Source organism: Aquarana catesbeiana, linkage group LG06, assembly GCF_042186555.1.
Source record: "Aquarana catesbeiana isolate 2022-GZ linkage group LG06, ASM4218655v1, whole genome shotgun sequence".
NCBI lineage: Eukaryota > Metazoa > Chordata > Amphibia > Anura > Ranidae > Aquarana > Aquarana catesbeiana.
The window spans coordinates 133,995,652-134,014,033 of NC_133329.1; the positions used below are offsets into that span (position 1 = coordinate 133,995,652).

Consider the following 18,382-nt stretch of genomic DNA (forward strand, 5'->3'; position numbering starts at 1 on the left):
AAACAAAAGACAGTTAAAACATTAAATGGTTATAACAAGTGAATGTTCTGCTTTAGGCACCCCAAATCCTGTCAAAATGAAATGAAAAAACCCTAAAAAATAAATGAAAAACACAAAATACCACCCCTGAAACAAAAGCTCTTGCAGCCTTTTGCCTTTCAAAAAGAAAACAAAAAGTTTACTATGGTTTGCTGAACTCATATCAACCAAATAATCGAAAGACAAAAAAGCCCCCAATAATTAGAAAAAAAAGCAGCAAAGGGGTTGAGCTAGCAATCAGAATTAAAGTGCAGCTTCCTGACTGACCCTAATCTCTCCCTATGCAGTTTTTCAGCTATTGCCTACTACAGCTTCCAGTCCCCTGACACAACACCCCCCTTTTACAGTGAGGGGGCTGGCATATCCAAAAGCCCTCTTTTTTTGACACCCCCCCCCCCCCCACGTTCAAAAGCCATGCAGTGCATTGTGATCTTTAGAAAAATTCTTGGGCGAATCTAAATGAAAAAATCCCAGTACTGCAAATTTTGAGCCCACGAGATTTGCCTGGAACCCATGGTTGTGGTAAAACTCGAAACCTCATCTGTAAGTACATGGAAGAAGAAGACAGCACATATTCCCCATTACTCATTAGGGGAAAACTTGCATACATAGATCTTGTCATTGTCTGTAGCTGAGCTGCCTATAAGAAGGTACATATAGCAATCAGACATCAGCACCTCTGAACTCCACATTACCCTGTTCTAGCTATAAGTAAGTACTGTACATAGAAGAAGCAGACATTGGGGTTGATTTACTAAAGGCAAATCCACTTTGCACTAAAAGTGCACTTGGAAGTGCAGTCGCTGTAGATCTGAGGGGAAGCTCTGCTGATTTTATCATCCAATCATGTGAAAGCTAAAGTGCTGTTTTTTATTTTCCTTGCATGTCCCCCTCAGATCTACAGCGACGGCACTTATAGTGCAAAGTGGATTTCCCTTTAGTAAACAAACCCCAGTGCCTCTGATCTTCCCATTGCTCATCAGAACACCTGATCTTCACATTTTCTAGTTCTGAGCTGTCTTTTGTAAGTACCTAGAACAAGCAGACATCAGTACCTCTGTTCTGCCAATAGTAAGCACACCAAAAATATAAATGACAGCATCACTGATCTCACATTACCCTGTGCTGCCTACAAATTGAGCAGACAGCACCTCTGATCTCCTGTTCCGCTATGCAGCCTACAGAAGGGGCAGGCAGGACCTCTGATCTACCAATTGCTCATCTGAAGAACACCTGTTCTTCACATTGTCCAGTGCTGATCTGCCTTTAGTAAGTACCTCTGATCTTCCATTGCTCATCAGAAGAACACCTTCAGCTTGTAAATGCTGATCCAGCTTTGGTAAGTACCTAGGAAAAGTAGACATTAGCACCCTGGTCTCCCATCCTCCTGTGCTGTCTATCGAAGAAGCAGACAGCACCTCTGATTTCACCATCGCTCATATGAGCAACACCTGCTCTTTATGTTGTCCAGTGCTGATCCAATATTAGTAAGTACCTAGGACAAACAGACATCAGTAGCACCTTTGATCTCCCATTCCCTTGTGCTGCCTACAGATTGGGCAGGCTGCACCTCTGATCTCACATTGCACACCTGACTCTCACACTGTCCCTTGCTTATCAGTCTTTAGTAAGTACTATAGGACAGGCAGTCATCAGTAGAACCCATGATTGCCCTCTGCTGCCTCCAGCCTGGACAGGCTGCAACTCTGATCTCCCATTGCTCATCTGAAAAACACCTGACCCCCTACACTGTCACTTTCTGATCTGCCTTTAATAAGGGACAGACAGCCATCAGTAGTACTCCTGACTGCCCTCTGCTGCTTACAATCTGGTTAGGCAGCACCTGCTCTGATCTCCCATTGCTTGTCAGAAAAGACCTGAAGAAGACCTGATCTTCAGTTTGTAAGTGCTGATCTTCCTTTAGTAAGTGCCTAGGGCAAGCCAATATTAGCACCTCTGCTCTCCCATCACCCTATGTTGCCTACCGAAAAAGCAGACAGCACTACATTGCTCATCAGAAGAACACCTGAACCTCAAATTTCCCACTCCTGATCTGCTTTTAGTAAGTAGATATGGCAAATAGACATCAGTACCTCTGTTCCTCATATAGTAAGTACCTAGGACAAGTAGACACCAGCAGCACCTCTAATCACCTATATAGCTCCCAACTGTCCCTGATTTTGAGGGACTGTCCCTGATTTGGAGTAATGTCCCTCTGTCCCTCATTCCTCCTCATTTGTCCCTCATTTTGGTCTGATCTATATAGCTGTATATAAAATTAACTTTTTATCTATCAAAAGTGTTTTCCAACACTAAACCTTTCATCTGATTTCTAAATTGCTTCATTTGTAATTTCCAAAAGCCAATATAAAGGGGTAAAATAAGCACTTGTGCGTTTAACAAATCTTGTTTTTTTTGTACAATTCTCCTTTAAGGGGGCGTGGCAAGGGGTGTGTCCTATGCCTGCATACATTTGCCGATAGGTGTCCCTCATTCCCATCTCACAAAGTTGGGAGGTATGCACCTATCACCCTGTGCTGCCTACAGAAGATGCAAGCAGCACCTCTGATCTCCTTCATTGCTCATCAGCAGAATAGCTGATCTTTAGATTGTAAGTGCTGAATTGACTTTAGTAAATACCTAGGACAAGCATACATTAGGACTTCTGATCTCCTTTCACCCTACGCTGTCTACAGAAGAGGCAGACTGCACCTCGGATCTCCCCATTGCCCAATTGAAGAACACCTGATCTTCAAATTGTCCCCTGCTGTTCTGCCTTTTGTAAGTCCCTAGGATAGACAGAGCTGAGCAGCACCCCTGATTGCTCTGTGCTGCATCCAGCCTGGACAGGCAGCACCTCTGATCTCCCATTACTCATCAGAAGAAGACCCGATCTTCAGATTGTAAATGCTGATCTGCCTTTAGTAAGTACCTAGGGCAAGTAGATATTAGCACCTCTGATCTCCTATCCCTCCACGCTGTCTACAGAAGAAGCAGGCAGCACCTCTGCGCTCCCATTTGTCATCAGAACACCTGACCCTCAAATTTTCCAGTCCTGATCTGCCTTTAGTAAGTACCTATGTCAAGTAGACATCGGTGCCTCTGGTCCTTGTATAGTAAGTACCTAAGAGAAGTAGACATCAGCAGCACCTCTGATCACCTATCACCCTGTGCTACCTACAGAAGATGTAGGCAGCACATCTGATCTCCCCATTGCTCATTAGAAGAACACCTGATCTTGACATTGTCCCTTGCTGATCTACATTTAGTAAGTACCTAGGACAGGCAGACCTCCTTAGCACTCCTGATTGCCCTATGCTGCCTCCAGTCTGGGCAGGCAGCACCTCTGATCCCCCATTACTCCACAGAAGAAGACTTGATCTTGTAAGTCCTGATCTGCCTATAGTAAGTACCTAGGGCAAGCATATATTAGCATCTCTGATCTCCTATCACCCTATACTGCCTACAGAAGAAGCAGGCAGCACCTCTGCTCTCCCGCTGCTCATCAGAACACCTGACCCTCAAATTGTACAGTTCTGATCTGCCTTTAACTATCTAAGACGAGCAGACATCAGCAGCACCTCTGATCACCAATCACCCTGTGCTGCGTACAGAAGATGTAGGCAGCACCTCTGATCTCCCCATTGCTCATCAGAAGATCTTCACACTGTCCCTTGCTGATCTACATTTAGTAAGTCTCTATGATAGGAAGACCTCAGTAGCACCCCTGATTGCCCTGTGCTGCCTCCAATCTGGGCAGGCAGCACCTCTGCTCTCCTCATTACTCATCAGAAAAAGACCTGATTTGTGCTGATCTGCATATAGTAAGTATCTAGGACAAGAGCCATCAGCTCTGATCACCTATCACCCTGTACTGCCTACAAAAGATGCAGGCAGCACCTCTGATCTCCCCACTGCTCATCAGAAGAACACATGATCTTCAGATGGATGCCTTTAGTAAGTATTTAGGACAAGCATATATTAGCACCCTGATCTCCCATTACTCTTAACAAAAAGACTTGATCTTGTAAGTGCTGATCTGCCTATAGTTCCTAGGACAGTCATATAGTAGCACCTCTGATCTCCTATCACCCTATACTACCTACAGAAGAAACAGGCAGCACCTCTGATCCCCCCATGTGTAGAACACCTGCCCCTCACACTATCTGCCTATAGTAAGTTCCTAGGACAGGCAGAGCTAAGCAGCACCCTGGATTGCCCTGTGCAGCCTCCCTCCAGCCCAGGGAGGCAGTACCCCGTATTGCCCTGTGCAGGCAGCACTCCGTATTGCCCTGTGCAGGCAGCACCCCAGATTGCCCTGTGCAGACCCCAGCCCGGACAGACAGCACCCTGGATTGCCCTGTGCAGCCCCCAGCCCGGACAGACAGCACCCTGGATTGCCCTGTGCAGGCAGCACCCCGGATCGCCCTGTGCAGCCCCCAGCCCTGTGCAGGCAGCACCCTGGATCGCCCTGTGCAGACCCCAGCCTGGGCAAGCAGCACCCCGGATTGCCCTGTTCAGGCAGCTGTATTGTCCAGTGCAGCCAGCACCCCGGATCACCCTGTGCAGACCCCAGCCTGGGCAGGCAGCATCCCAGATTGCCCTGTGTAGGCAGCACCCCAGGTCACCCTATGCAGACCCCCAGCCTGGGCAGGCAGCATCCCAGATCACCCTGTGCAGGCAGCACCCTGGATCACCCTGTGAAGACACCAGCCCGGGCAGGCAGCACCCCAGATCACCCTGTGCAGGCAGCACCCCGGATCACCCTGTGAAGACACCAGCCCGGGCAGGCAGCACCCCAGATCACCCTGTGCAGGCAGCACCCCGGATTACCCTGTGCAGACCCCAGCCTGGGCAGGCAGCACCCCAGATCACCCTGTGAAGACACCAGCCCAGGCAGGCAGCACCCCAGATCACCCTGTGCAGACCCCAGCCTGGGCAAGCAGCACCCCAGATCACCCTGTGCAGGCCCGAGCCTGGGCAGGCAGCACCCCAGATAACCCTGTGCAGACCCGAGCCCGGGCAGGCAGCATCACAGAGATCACCCTGTGCTGACCCCAGCCCAGGCAGGTAGCATCCCAGATCACCCTGTGAAGACACCAGCCCGGGCAGGCAGCACCCCAGATCACCCTGTGAAGGCAGCACCCCAGATCACCCTGTGCAGGCAGCATCCCAGATCACCCTGTGCAGACCCCAGCCCGGGCAGGCAGCGCCCCAGATCACCCTGTGCAAGCAGCACCCCAGATCACCCTGTACAGACCCCAGCCCGGGCAGGCAGCACCCCGGATCACCCTATGCAGACCCCAGCCCGGGCAGGCAGCACCCTAGAGATCACCCTGTACAGTGCCCAGCTCGGGCAGGCAGCACCCCAGATCACCCTGTACAGACCCCAGCCCGGGCAGGCAGCACCCCAGATCACCCTGAACAGACCCCAGCCTGGGCAGGCAGCACCCCAGAGATCACCCTGTACAGACCCCAGCCTGGGCAGGCAGCACCCCAGATCACCCTGTACAGACCCCAGCCCGGGCAGGCAGCACCCCAGAGATCACCCTGTACAGACCTTAGCCCGGGCAGGCAGCACCCCAGATCACCCTTTACAGACCCCAGCCCGGGCAGGCAGCACCCCAGAGATCACCCTGTACAGACCCCAGCCCGGGCAGGCAGCACCCCAGATCACCCTGTACAGACCCCAGCCCGGGCAGGCAGCACCCCAGAGATCACCCTGTACAGACCTTAGCCCGGGCAGGCAGCACCCCAGATCACCCTTTACAGACCCCAGCCCGGGCAGGCAGCACCCCAGAGATCACCCTGTACAGACCCCAGCCCGGGCAGGCAGCACCCCAGATCACCCTGTACAGACCCCAGCCTGGGCAGGCAGCACCCCAGAGATCACCCTGTACAGACCTTAGCCCGGGCAGGCAGCACCCCAGATCACCCTTTACAGACCCCAGCCCGGGCAGGCAGCACCCCAGAGATCACCCTGTACAGACCCCAGCCCGGGCAGGCAGCACCCCAGATCACCCTGTACAGACCCCAGCCCGGGCAGGCAGCACCCCAGAGATCACCCTGTACAGACCTTAGCCCGGGCAGGCAGCACCCCAGATCACCCTTTACAGACCCCAGCCCGGGCAGGCAGCACCCCAGAGATCACCCTGTACAGACCCCAGCCCGGGCAGGCAGCACCCCAGATCACCCTGTACAGACCCCAGCCCGGGCAGGCAGCACCCCAGAGATCACCCTGTACAGACCTTAGCCCGGGCAGGCAGCACCCCAGATCACCCTTTACAGACCCCAGCCCGGGCAGGCAGCACCCCAGAGATCACCCTGTACAGACCCCAGCCCGGGCAGGCAGCACCCCAGATCACCCTTTACAGACCCCAGCCCGGGCAGGCAGCACCCCAGAGATCACCCTGTACAGACCCCAGCCCGGGCAGGCAGCACCCCAGATCACCCTGTACAGACCCCAGCCCGGGCAGGCAGCACCCCAGAGATCACCCTGTACAGACCCCAGCCCGGGCAGGCAGCACCCCAGATCACCCTGTACAGACCCCAGCCCGGGCAGGCAGCACCCCAGAGATCACCCTGTACAGACCTTAGCCCGGGCAGGCAGCACCCCAGATCACCCTTTACAGACCCCAGCCCGGGCAGGCAGCACCCCAGAGATCACCCTGTACAGACCCCAGCCCGGGCAGGCAGCACCCCAGATCACCCTTTACAGACCCCAGCCCGGGCAGGCAGCACCCCAGAGATCACCCTGTACAGACCCCAGCCCGGGCAGGCAGCACCCCAGATCACCCTGTACAGACCCCAGCCCGGGCAGGCAGCACCCCAGAGATCACCCTGTACAGACCCCAGCCCGGGCAGGCAGCACCTCTGGCTCGGGCAGTGATTTGGCTGGAAGCTCCTGCCCACTCGTCGGCTGTTTGTGTTGCTTAGTATAAGGGAGAAGGGGGCGGCGCCGGGGAGGTTGGCAATGGTATAATCTCTGCTCCAGATTATTTCACTCTCCCAGCCAGCCGCACAGAGCTGTGAGCAGCAGCTGACATCTCCGGACTTTCCCTGCTCCTCGCTTGGCTGTCGGAGGGATTACACCGCTGGAAGTGCGGGGATCTGATCTGCTCGTCGCTCCCACATTGGAGTTGGACCTTTTTTGGAAAGTTGTCTCCCCTGCAGCCCTCTCCCAGACTGCTCTCTGCTGTCTTTTGTGCATTGTGTGATTTGTAGTGGCCGGGGAGGGGAGGGGTGCAGGGAGCTCCTCCGTACAGACAGGTGATGGGCGGCTCACAGGAGATCTAGATCTGCCTCTCTGGGGGATCCGGACATGCACACCACCCCGAGCCTCTGCTGAGACAACCATCTGCAAAGAAGAGGGGGGAAGAGGAGAGGCAGCTTGGTGCTGGAGATCCCCCCCCTACCCCCCAATAATCCAGCATCAGATCGGTGACATTTGGTGGGGTGTTGATCCCCCTCTAAGGGATGGTACTGACTCCCCCAGACACAGGAGCAGTTCTGCAGCTCCTACATCAAGACGTTGTTGCATTGTCATTCAGTAGTAAGTGCAGCAGAACGCAATGACGAGCTGGGTTTGGATTTTGCTTCTAGGCGTCTGCTACCTGTCTCCTTCCCTTGGCGAGGTAGGTCTGCTCTCCTCTTCTTCTCTTCCATCCTTGTAAGACTAGATCCATAAGCAGATCTCTTCCCTATGGGCAGGGCTGGGGACACATCCATCCAGCATTAAAAAAAAAAAACAAAAAACCTTGCAAGCCTCAGAACACCAAAATGCTATCTATCCCCCCCCCTTCTAGATTCAAGATCTGCTTCCCAAGAGGTTCTGCAGCAGCTGCAGGAGCCCCTTCTAATGACAGCTGCACTGGATCCCCTTCCCCTACAAGGATCCAAATCACCCCAATGATCTCTTTTGGATTGACAAATTCCCATTCTCAGAGACCATGCCTAGACAAGGTTAGGGCATGTTCATGCACATTGCACTTCTAAAGCCTTTTTTTTTCTCCTTCCCTTCAAACTACACTGTGTCAGAGGCCTTTACACATGTGATATACTGTATTCTTTTTTTTTTTTTTGTTTTGCTGAGCACATCTGTCTCCTTGTCTATACTGCCTCCTAGTACAAAAGTTACAAAGCTATAATCAATCTGGATTTGTTTGATCTTTAGACCTGCAGCAGAAAAGAAAAAAAAAACAAAACGCTACATGTAAAATTGGCGCAGCAGTTGACGGTAGTGCAGAAAAAAATATGTATTTGCTGATAATATTGGTGGCGGAAGGGAAAATCAATTTTCTGCCCCTTAGAAGACACCATGCTGTCGTAAAGCAGGTCAACAGCTCTTAATTTTTTATATTTATACAATTTTTTTTTTCCAGGTAGCTGGAAAATTAATTAGCGAGTAGGGAATTAGTGTATTTCCCAAGAGCCCTGCATTTGTGCCTTGGTCACACAAGACCAAGTTCAAAGAAGCTAGGTGAAATATGGATTTTACATTTTGCTGGTCTGGCTTGTATATATATATTTATATAAAAAAATGAAATACAAAGAGTAATACTGATGTGCAATGGCCCATCGCAACCAATGTCCTCTGGCAAATCAATAAAAGATAAATTCTGATTGGCTGCTAAGAATTGCTGCACATGGCCTCCTTGCCATACACAAAAATCCTTATTTTTTTTAAGTTTAATGCCAACCCGATTATGCCTATAATACTTAAAAAAAAGCTATATGTATTTCTTTATGTCTAGATCTGCTAATGGATGTATGTATACCTTGTGTCTGTTTCACTGTAAATTTGGCATGCATTGTGGAGGGTTCATGGATAATTTGGTGTATGAAGCGTGCCCCCCAGCACAGACAAGGTTAATAATGCATTTTTATTGAGGAGGGTGCAGAATAACCATGCTGTTGCATGTGTGTGAGAACTGGGCCAGACCTGATAAAGTTTCAAGGCTGTGTTATAGACTGTAATATATATCCTCAGGGTTCTTAAAGAAAAAAGGTAAATCCTGTCGCCTTTGGGGATATTATCTATAATGGTAGGGTTTTATTACTTGAAGACTTTTTTTGATGCGGTTTTGGGTGGAAGTGACTGTTGTAGATTTTCAGGGGGGAGTTGAGATCAGACCATAGATTGTGTTGGGGGAGGTTGTAATCACTTGACTGTCAGGTTTGTGAACTACCTTTCTAACCTCCTCCCCAAAAATTAAAGGAAACACTTGATGTTGATTTTATGGCTGACTTTAACCAGTGTTTCTAGCCCTTTCCTCTAATGGTGTTGGTTCATGTGAAAGTGGTGATCTCCAAAGCCACTGGTCTTTTATACTATTTAGTATTTTTTTTATATACATCAGGACAGAGTTGCTAAGTTGCAACCACATTCTACTATTCAGCTATATAGTGCTGACACTGTAGAGAGCACTACACATTACTATTAGTCCCAGCCCTAGAGGCACTTACAAGCTAATGTTCCCACCACATTCACTCATGCAATATTGAGCGAGTTAACCTTCCAGTATGCATTTGGACGGTGGGTGGTAACCAGAGCACCACAAGCATGGTGAGAACATACATCCTCTAGAACAGCCGTTCCCAACCTTTTTAATAAAGGGGAACACTTAAATTAACTTTCTGCTCCTGGGGAACCCCTGCTAATAATTGCTCTATTAACAGCTCATGGTCATTGGGTAGAATGTCTCTTATATTTGTGGTCAGTGGGAAGAATCCCCCCTTACAGATGCCTAAAAAGATCATTGCTGACTATGGTTACTTTTCGGAAAGGCAGAAATTGCTCATTGCTCAAGGAACCATAAGCAACCTTTAGAGGAACCCTAGGGTTCCATGGAACTCAGGTAGTTCTAGACAGGTGTGTTGCTTGTAGGAGATATCATAGAATATGTCATCATCGCACCTCAATTCATGCAAAATGTTCAATTTATTTTTAATGTTTCCGAGCTGCGTAGAGCTTCTTCTTCAAGGACTGGGTCACCTGGTCACACATACCTTTTTAAAGAAGAACTTCAAAACGTTTGCAGTGAAACAAGCAAGTTTGCATGAACTATAGTGTGCTAACAACATATTCTATGGTCGCCAATTAGTGTTGTCTAATGTTACTTCTTCATGAACTTGTGAATGATGTGTAGCGGCTTCTTGTCTGGTAGGAGATAAGCCCAAGACCACAGCACTGCAAGAACACCAAGTAGAAACCCATTCAAATAGAGAGTGCATATAAACTAAAAGCAGATAGTGCCCCTTGTGGGAAATAATCCAAATACTAGAGCTCTGCAAGGCCACTGAGCCAACATGCTGTCCTTAAACGTTATCCCAGTAAAAAAAAAATCATAGACCCATAGTAAAAGTTGTGAATAAACATTTTTTCTTGACAGAAGAGCTTACAGTCTAAGTGCCATTTATCATTGGCTGTACTTGGGGAAAACCCTTATTTGTGTTTTTATTTTTAGGATAGTTGTTATTTATCATTCCGACTAGCGTTGCTTGGATTTTTCTTGTGCAACCTATATGGCCATCTTTACGTTTCTTCTTTGTGTCTTCATTTGCAGACAGTTTCTTGCAGGAAGTCAGACTTGTGGCTAAACAGCAGAGGATATTTGTAAACTCTTCATGTCAATGTTTGTTTTATTTGCAAAATGTTTAGAGATTAAATAGCTTGAGTTGTTATTTTCACCTTTTACTAGCAGTGCAATGAGCAATGATATGCAATAAACTATAGCAGCCAATCAGAAATTGTGTATTAGCTGCTTGGTGCAGACAGGCTAATGAAACCTGCCTTGTGATTGCTTACTGTAGGGCTTGGCAAATCATTTTTTTTTTTTTTAATTTAAAAGCCCTCTAATAAGCTGACGCAGTGTGAATTAACCAGGACCTAGTGACATTACTGCAGTATTAGCCATATCATACTTCATGTCTTACTAGCTTTGCTGTCTTCTGTGCCTGCCAAGTAGGGTGGGGGATAGCAGCATATTAAGACCAGCATATTCAATACACTGCTGTCCCCCCACTCTACTTGGCAGACACAGAAAAATACGCCTCTAAGAGAGCTTTCGTGGTTGCTGAAGAGGAAAATAGGACATGCAGTGTTTTTACGTCTTTTAGCATCCCTAAAATCACCAAGTATCAAGTAGGAAAGCTACCTAGGTATACGTAAAATTAGTAGATGCTTGTAGATGCTTACTTAGGAGGCAACAGGTAACCTCCCAAAGACTCCCGGTGAAAGTCTGAGCCATACCCTCTGAGTTATTAAAGATGCCAACTTTCCGGATAACTTGGATCCCTTCATCAGATTTTTTTATAAAGCCAGGTGAAAGTATCTAAGGGTGGCCATACATGCTTCTGAAAAATATTGATTTCTTTTCTGATCCATCTATAGTCAATAACCCATTCAATTGATATGTCACACACGGGCAAGTGGATTTCAATCGAGTGCTTAAGACAGGGTTTCTCAACCAGGGTTCCTCCAGAGGTTGCTAGGAGTTCCTTGAGCAATGAGCATCTTCTGCCTCTCAGATAAGTTACCATTGATATTTTTAGCTATCTGTCAGGGGGTAATTCCTTAAGGAGCATTCTTCCCACTGACCATCGCACTAATGTATCATGAGTTGTAGATATAGTCATTTTAAGCAGCAGGGATTCCCTGACACCAGAAAGTTATTTCAAGAGTTCCTCTGAGTTGAATATGTTGAGCAAGGCTGGGTTAACGTATGATCATAGCTTTATGATGATTGATCGCCTCTTTTTTCACCACTTAATCTCAATGACCCTATCAATTGAAATGCTATTGTATTTTTGAACAATGTATCTTAGTGCTACCGATCAAGGTCAATCAGTCAATTATTTTACGCTTTTTGTGATCGACTTGTTTTGATAGAATCCAATCTAAATAAAATCTAAATCAATCCAAATGAAAGTTATGGCTGTTCGATTTGTTTGTAAATTCAATTTTTTTGATTGATTGGATCAAATTAAAACATAATAAAAAAAAATGAAGTATGTGTGCCCACCATAAGTTAAGTTTGCATCTTTAATAACTCAAGTTAGCCAATAGGTTCATTCACATGGGGATATGTGTATTTGCTGCATGGAACGCAAGTGCTTGCTAGCAGAAAATCTTGCATAAAATACGCACCCAAAAGCAGCGTAGATGAGTACAGTTCTTCTAATGACTTAATGCCTTAATGTACATGTGTCTACACACATAAAATCTTCAGATATGTATGGCCCTAGATGCAGCTGTGTCACACTTTTTCTTTCATACGCCGCTAAACACGGTGCACTTTTTCGTTTCCCTTGTTGCAGCTGTGTCTATAACCCCATTGATTCCTACAGTGCTGCGTTTAGATGCATAAAAACGATATGCTGTAAGCATCTAAATGCTGTGTTTTAGACACCCGTGTGAATGAGCCCTAAAGAGTTTCATTCCAACTGCAGACCTTCTGCGTTGATCGATGGCTAACACGTTACAACACTCTACTAATGCTATGAAGCAACTGCTGTTGAAATAGGCAGAGACAGTCAAAGACGACTTTTACTAAGAGAAAAAAAAAAAAAGAAGTGAGCTAGAGAGCAAAGGTAACCCGGGCAGTCTATGATAAGGTGTAAATAAGGCGTAAGAAGCAAGTGAGTGACGCTTACATTTGTTTTCCTTTGTGACTGTAATAGGAAATCTGCAGCACTTTCCCCTGGTGACATTGAAGATAATTAGGCCTCTTTCACACATTGACGGAAGCTAGAGCAACCCTTGATCCAGCGCCGTCTGAGGCCTGGTGCTAGAATACAGAAGGTCTACCCGAGTTGTGCGTCTGTGCTGGTTTTGCCCCGTCATGCATGTGTTTTATCCTGCAGCATGCTCACCCGGGAGGGAGGGACTGGGATGCACGCTGTACATTTGTAGTGGGAGTGGATAATCACTGGGAATGGGAAGTGACTGTGAACTGTATTTTAAATGTGTTTCTTCCCTGGCTATGTGAAGGAAGCAGAGATCCCTCAGGAGCTGATAGAGAAACTGGCTCACAGCGAAATCCACAGCATCCGAGACCTACAGCGCATCCTGGACATTGATTCCGTAGGTAAATTCAATTTCCTTTTTACCTTACCTCAGATTTTTATGGCTGTTTTCCTTTTTAAAGGGGTTGTATAAGGAAAACCACTCTCTGAGTAGTTCTCTAAAGCTGGCCATACACTGGTAGATTTTCAAATGAGCGTTGGTACGAAAAATCTCATCAGTGCATTCAGTAATAACAGAGAATCGCCAAATGTCATTCAGAAAGTTTGGACGCTTTTAACGTTCGATTTTGGTATGAATGACATTTCACAAATGAAAACCACATATACGTTTAGAAATGTGTACGTTTAAAAGAAAATTCTATCCCGCTGCTTCAAATTTTCTCATAAAATAAATAAATAAATGAAAAGATTGTCGATTTGTCCCCTCTAACAATTAGAAAATCAAACAAACATTCTGAAAATAAAATCTCTGTTGAAATTCTGCTAGTGTATGGCTAACTTTAAGCTTTAGGCTCCATGCACACTGAAGTTCATAAATGACCGTTTTTGGGAGTTTGGGTGTTTTTTTTAACAGCCCATAAACTCCCCTCTATGTTATCCTATGTGTCCCATTAAAAAAAAAAAAAAACGCTAATGTGGAAAAACACTAATAAATATGCTATTGCAAAAACATTGAAAGACTCACTGCAAAGCTACTAGTGTTTTTATTTTAACGTTAAGTGTGCATGGAGCTTTAGAAGTACAGTTCTGTATGTTTTTTGTTTTTTCTCAGCGGTGTCTCTAAAGTAATTCAGGGAGATTTAATAAGGGATTTGCAACATGTTTCTGTGGGTGTGTATGTAGTTCATGAAAATTTAAGTAGTGCTGATTTACAACACTTTTACTGTAGGGCACTATTGGTTATTTATTATACGTATTTATAAAGTGCCTGCACATTATGTAGTGCTTTACACATTGTACATTAACCCTGTCCTCCAGGAGCTTACAATCTAAGGTCTTTATCTCACATGCTTACTAGCTAGGGCCAGTGTAGACAGGAGCCAATAAGCCTACCAGGAAAACTCATAAAGAATTAGCGCCATATCAGTGATAAGAAAAGTGGAGGTAAAGAGCCATATGTCACACTACGGCAAGACTCCTTATGAATTTCAGGGATTGTCTCCCTCGCACTCCAATCCTGTGCTGGTTTGAAGTTAGATGCTTCCCAAGCACTCATACAAAGTCTCTAAAGCACTGGAGAATAAGTCCCAGCTCAGCACTCAGTGGTTACCACCAAGAGTAACAGAGGTCAGGTAATGGCATGCAAAGAGTGCTAGAATTCTTTATTGTAACGCTATTTACTGTAAACCTTTTTATATTTACGCTGCTTATGACTATATGTTCTTTTATAAATTAAAGGTCCTTGGGTATCAACTGGGGTTATTTCCCCAAGGACACCCATCAGATTCAGGGCCTGTTCGCATTTGTGCGTCCAGTAACTCATGTGCGTTGGGGCATTAAGTCAACCCAATCCATTTGACGCACCTTAATGCATCTGCCACATTTTCACCAGTGTACGGAACAACAAGGCATACTATGTGGAATGTGGTGCTCTGTACAGTACAGTTGTATTGGGGTTCAATTCTAAACTAATGGCACTACAGCATGTATAGCACCATGCGTGACCATATGGTAAATATGTGGTTACTGTCTTGGGTGTGAAGCCTTGCTTGCTATGACAAGTCTGATGTTGATTGGTGGCTAAGGAGGTATAACTCCAGTTTTAAGTAAGAACAAATTAATACAGACGTCTCCAAGGGCTTGTTAACATGATGTCTGTTGAGCTGCATTTTTCTGCACAGGAAGGGCACAGGGACGAATTACTGTCATGTTTAGGCCATACATATGGGCAGAAAAACTCATCTCGATGGACATGGTTTGAACAAGCCCTAAAGGTTTTATCATGCTGAAATTGCCAAATGCAAGTTATATTGTATTTATTATATTTATATATTATGATTTTTTATTGGCGGTCTTCTGCTTGTACATGTCAGTTCGCAAACATTATCACACACGTGTGTACATGGTAAAATATCACCGCCTTCTGAACTGTGTCAGATTCTTTGAGGCAATAAAGCTTCATTCACATGTGGGGCCGCCATTGAGACTTATCGCTTCTTGCTGGTGAATAAACTAACCTATGCACACAGTGTGTGTGTAAAAAGCTACTACCAGTGACGTGGTTATATCTTTACTTTGTGCAAATGATTGGCTGGCGCCACCTCTGTGTGTATGTAATCGCTTATCTTGGCGGTTACATGCAGTTATGGACTCTGACTGGCCCAGGGCGCAGACAGGTTGCGTTCAGGGGATGGTATTTCTGGCAGCATGCAAACTAGCCATCCGTTTGGCCTGGACGCATCTGACTGTGCCCAAAACCGCAGGTAACTGGATCCATGCGAATAGCAATGGCTGCTGTCAGCCTATTATTACTTTGTACAGGCTGAGTGGCCGCGGCTATTCGCATAAACACCTGTCATCCCAGCCATATGAATTCTTGCCGCTGGGATTGTTTGTAATCGCCCCCCTGTGAAGGAGGCCTTAAAATGTAATAAAATAACAACTCATAAGAAATAAATGCTGTCTGAAAAAAATCAAAAGATAAAAAAACTAGTGAACTTGATTGATTTGACCCTAATGGCATATGATATTGAAAGCCAACGTTCTTTGGACACAATTGGTAAAGCAGTGTTTCTCAACTCCAAGTCCTCAAGGCGCCCCAACAGTTCATGTTGTCAGGATTTCCCTCAGATGAAACGGCTGTGGTAATTACTAAGGCCGTGAAACTGATCAAATCACCTGTGCAAAATAATGGAAATCCTGAAAACATGACCTGTTGGGGCGCCTTGAGGACTGGAGTTTAGAAACACTGGGTTAAAGAGATGAAAGGTCAGATTCCTGGGCCATAAACAGCAGCTGAGCCATTGATGAAGCAACGGTGCTTATAATGAATGGGTGTGACTTTACTCCCTTGGGAGAGAAGGGTGAAAACCGTCTTGGTTGTTATAGAAGGTGACCTGTGTTCATGTTCATTGTCTACTCCCAGAGGAAGAGACTGCTTGGTCTGTTTTTAATGCTTTCTGTAGCTGCTTTAAAGTGAGAGAATCCCCACTATAAGTTTGTGTTCCCATTAACTTAAAATTACTTTTAAAATGCTTACCCTTTTTAGTTGTTTCTCGGAGCACATTTCATACATAGGACTCTATAGGCAGCTTTCAGTCTATTCTGAACAATTTACAATTAAAGTGACTAAGGCAGGCCATACACGGTTCGAATCAGAAAGCGGCCAAGAGTCGAGCTGTGTATGGGCAGCTAGAGACGGTAGCAATAATCGATGTCTTCACCTGGCGGGGATGGCTTCCACCAGGACAATGGTTTGGACAACAGGACAATGGTTTCCCACATCCACACTGTCTGTGTTGATGGGGAAATTGAGCGAATTTCTTTTCTGCAACCCATGGTTGCAGGAAAGAAATTTGCTTCATGTATGGCTGGCCTAAGGGAGACAGATTTATTTTAAAGGGGTTGTAAACCCTTGTGGTTTTTCACCTTAATGCATTCAATGCATTAGGGTGAAAAACCATCTGTCATGCTGCAGCCCCCCAGTGCCCCGGTTTTACTCACCTGAACCCGGTCGTTTTCTCCCCGGGGACGAGTACACCAGCTCTAGCTGGTGTCTCGTGTCCTGATTGGATAGATTGATAGCAGCGTAGCCATTGGCTCCCGCTGCTGTCAATCAAATCCAATGATGCGGGCGCGGGGAGTGAGGCCGAGTCCTGCATTCTGTGTCAATAGATGCAGAAGCAGGACTCGGGAGCATGCCCGCACGGGTGTGGGCCTTTAACCACTTGCCCCCCCGGCACACTGCAGCTCAACAATCCAATGTGCAAGGGGCCTAAGAGGTTGAAACTGTCAGTTTCAAAACGGGAATGTAAAGTATTTATAATTTTTTCATAATTTTTTTGCCTGTGAACACAGCTCAATTTTAGCCAATATGTACATGCACTTTATGGCGTTTAGATTTGTATTTTAGAGAAGCATTCAGGGACTAATGCCGCACACACACGACTGGACTTTCCTTCAGAATAGACTCCGACGGTCTTTCCAACGGAGTTCCAATGGAGTTCTGTTGAAACGGACTTGCCTACACACGATCACACCAAAGTCTGTTCGTTTGGAACGCGATGACGTACGACAGGACTAGAAAAAGGAAGTTCAATAGCAGGGAAGCCAATAGCTGCCCTTTGGTCTGTCGGACTAACATACAGACAAACATTTTTCCCGATAGGAATTGAGTCCGTCGGAAAGATTTGAAACGTTCTATTTCTAGGTCCGTCAGAATTTTCGAACGAAAAAGTCAGATGAAGCCCGCACACGATCGGAATGATTCCGTCGGACCTTTTCTGCCGGAAAGTGCGGTCGTGTGTACACGGCATTAGAAAAAAAAGGACCTACTAGCGTCATTTATGTACATAAGTACCTTAAAAAGGCATATAGGGGTCATTCATTATACAAGTGGATGCATACGCAATGGTTTTGATTAACTAAAGGCAAATAGACTGTGCACTTTGCAGTTGCTCTCTGCAAGTGCAGTTGCTCCAGGGCTTAGTAAATGAGGTAAGGCTTTACTTTGCAAAGAATACCCAATTTACGTGCAAGGAAAATAAAAAAAGCATTTTTGCTTGCACATGATTGGAGGATGGAAGTCATCGGAGCTTCTGCTCATTTTACTAAGCTCTGGAGCAACTTCTCTTGCAGAGTGCACAGTCTTTTTGCCTTTAGTAAATCAACCCCAATGACTGCACAGATACAGCTACATGTCACAATTTGATATGTGTGCAGGAGTGGCTGCATTGATCCAAGCGTATATAAATATATGAATATTCTAACCAATAGTAAAAGTAAGTCAAATACATGAATATTCTAGCTAATAGAATGAGTTTACATGCATGCGATCCTAAACGCTGTACACCTGTAAACTCACTTAAATGCACATATTAATGTGCCACAACAAGTATTTTTTATACTGGGTTTTTCTATCAGTTCCTGATAGGAAGATCCAGCATAGATAAGATTATTTTAATATGCCAATGTGCATGAGACCTAATTGTGACCTGCGGCTGAATACTGCTATTCCCACAGTGACCAGTCAGCTTTCCCCTAGCTAACCAGCTCTAGAGATGGGAAAGTGACTCTTGTACCCGGCAGGCTGCCTCATTGATCAGTGTATGCTAAACAAAAGCGTTCGGGTTGATTTACTAAAATGGAGAATACAAAA

At 46.1% G+C, this 18,382-nt stretch overlaps 1 protein-coding gene across 3 annotated transcripts in view; it reads left to right on the forward strand.

The window, feature by feature from the left end:
* Nucleotides 1-7,013: 7,013 nt before the first annotated feature.
* PDGFA (platelet derived growth factor subunit A) overlaps nt 7,014-18,382 on the forward strand; it is a 101,266-nt gene continuing 89,897 nt past the window's right edge. For 2 of the 3 annotated variants that reach the window (XM_073636852.1, XM_073636853.1), the window contains exons 1-2: nt 7,015-7,673; nt 13,031-13,127. In XM_073636852.1, the coding sequence (XP_073492953.1) occupies nt 7,611-7,673; nt 13,031-13,127 (160 nt within the window). In that variant the 5' untranslated portion in view covers nt 7,015-7,610. Of the gene's footprint in view, nt 7,674-13,030; nt 13,128-18,382 lie in introns of all 3 variants that reach the window. The other variant, XM_073636851.1, reaches the window with a different exon arrangement.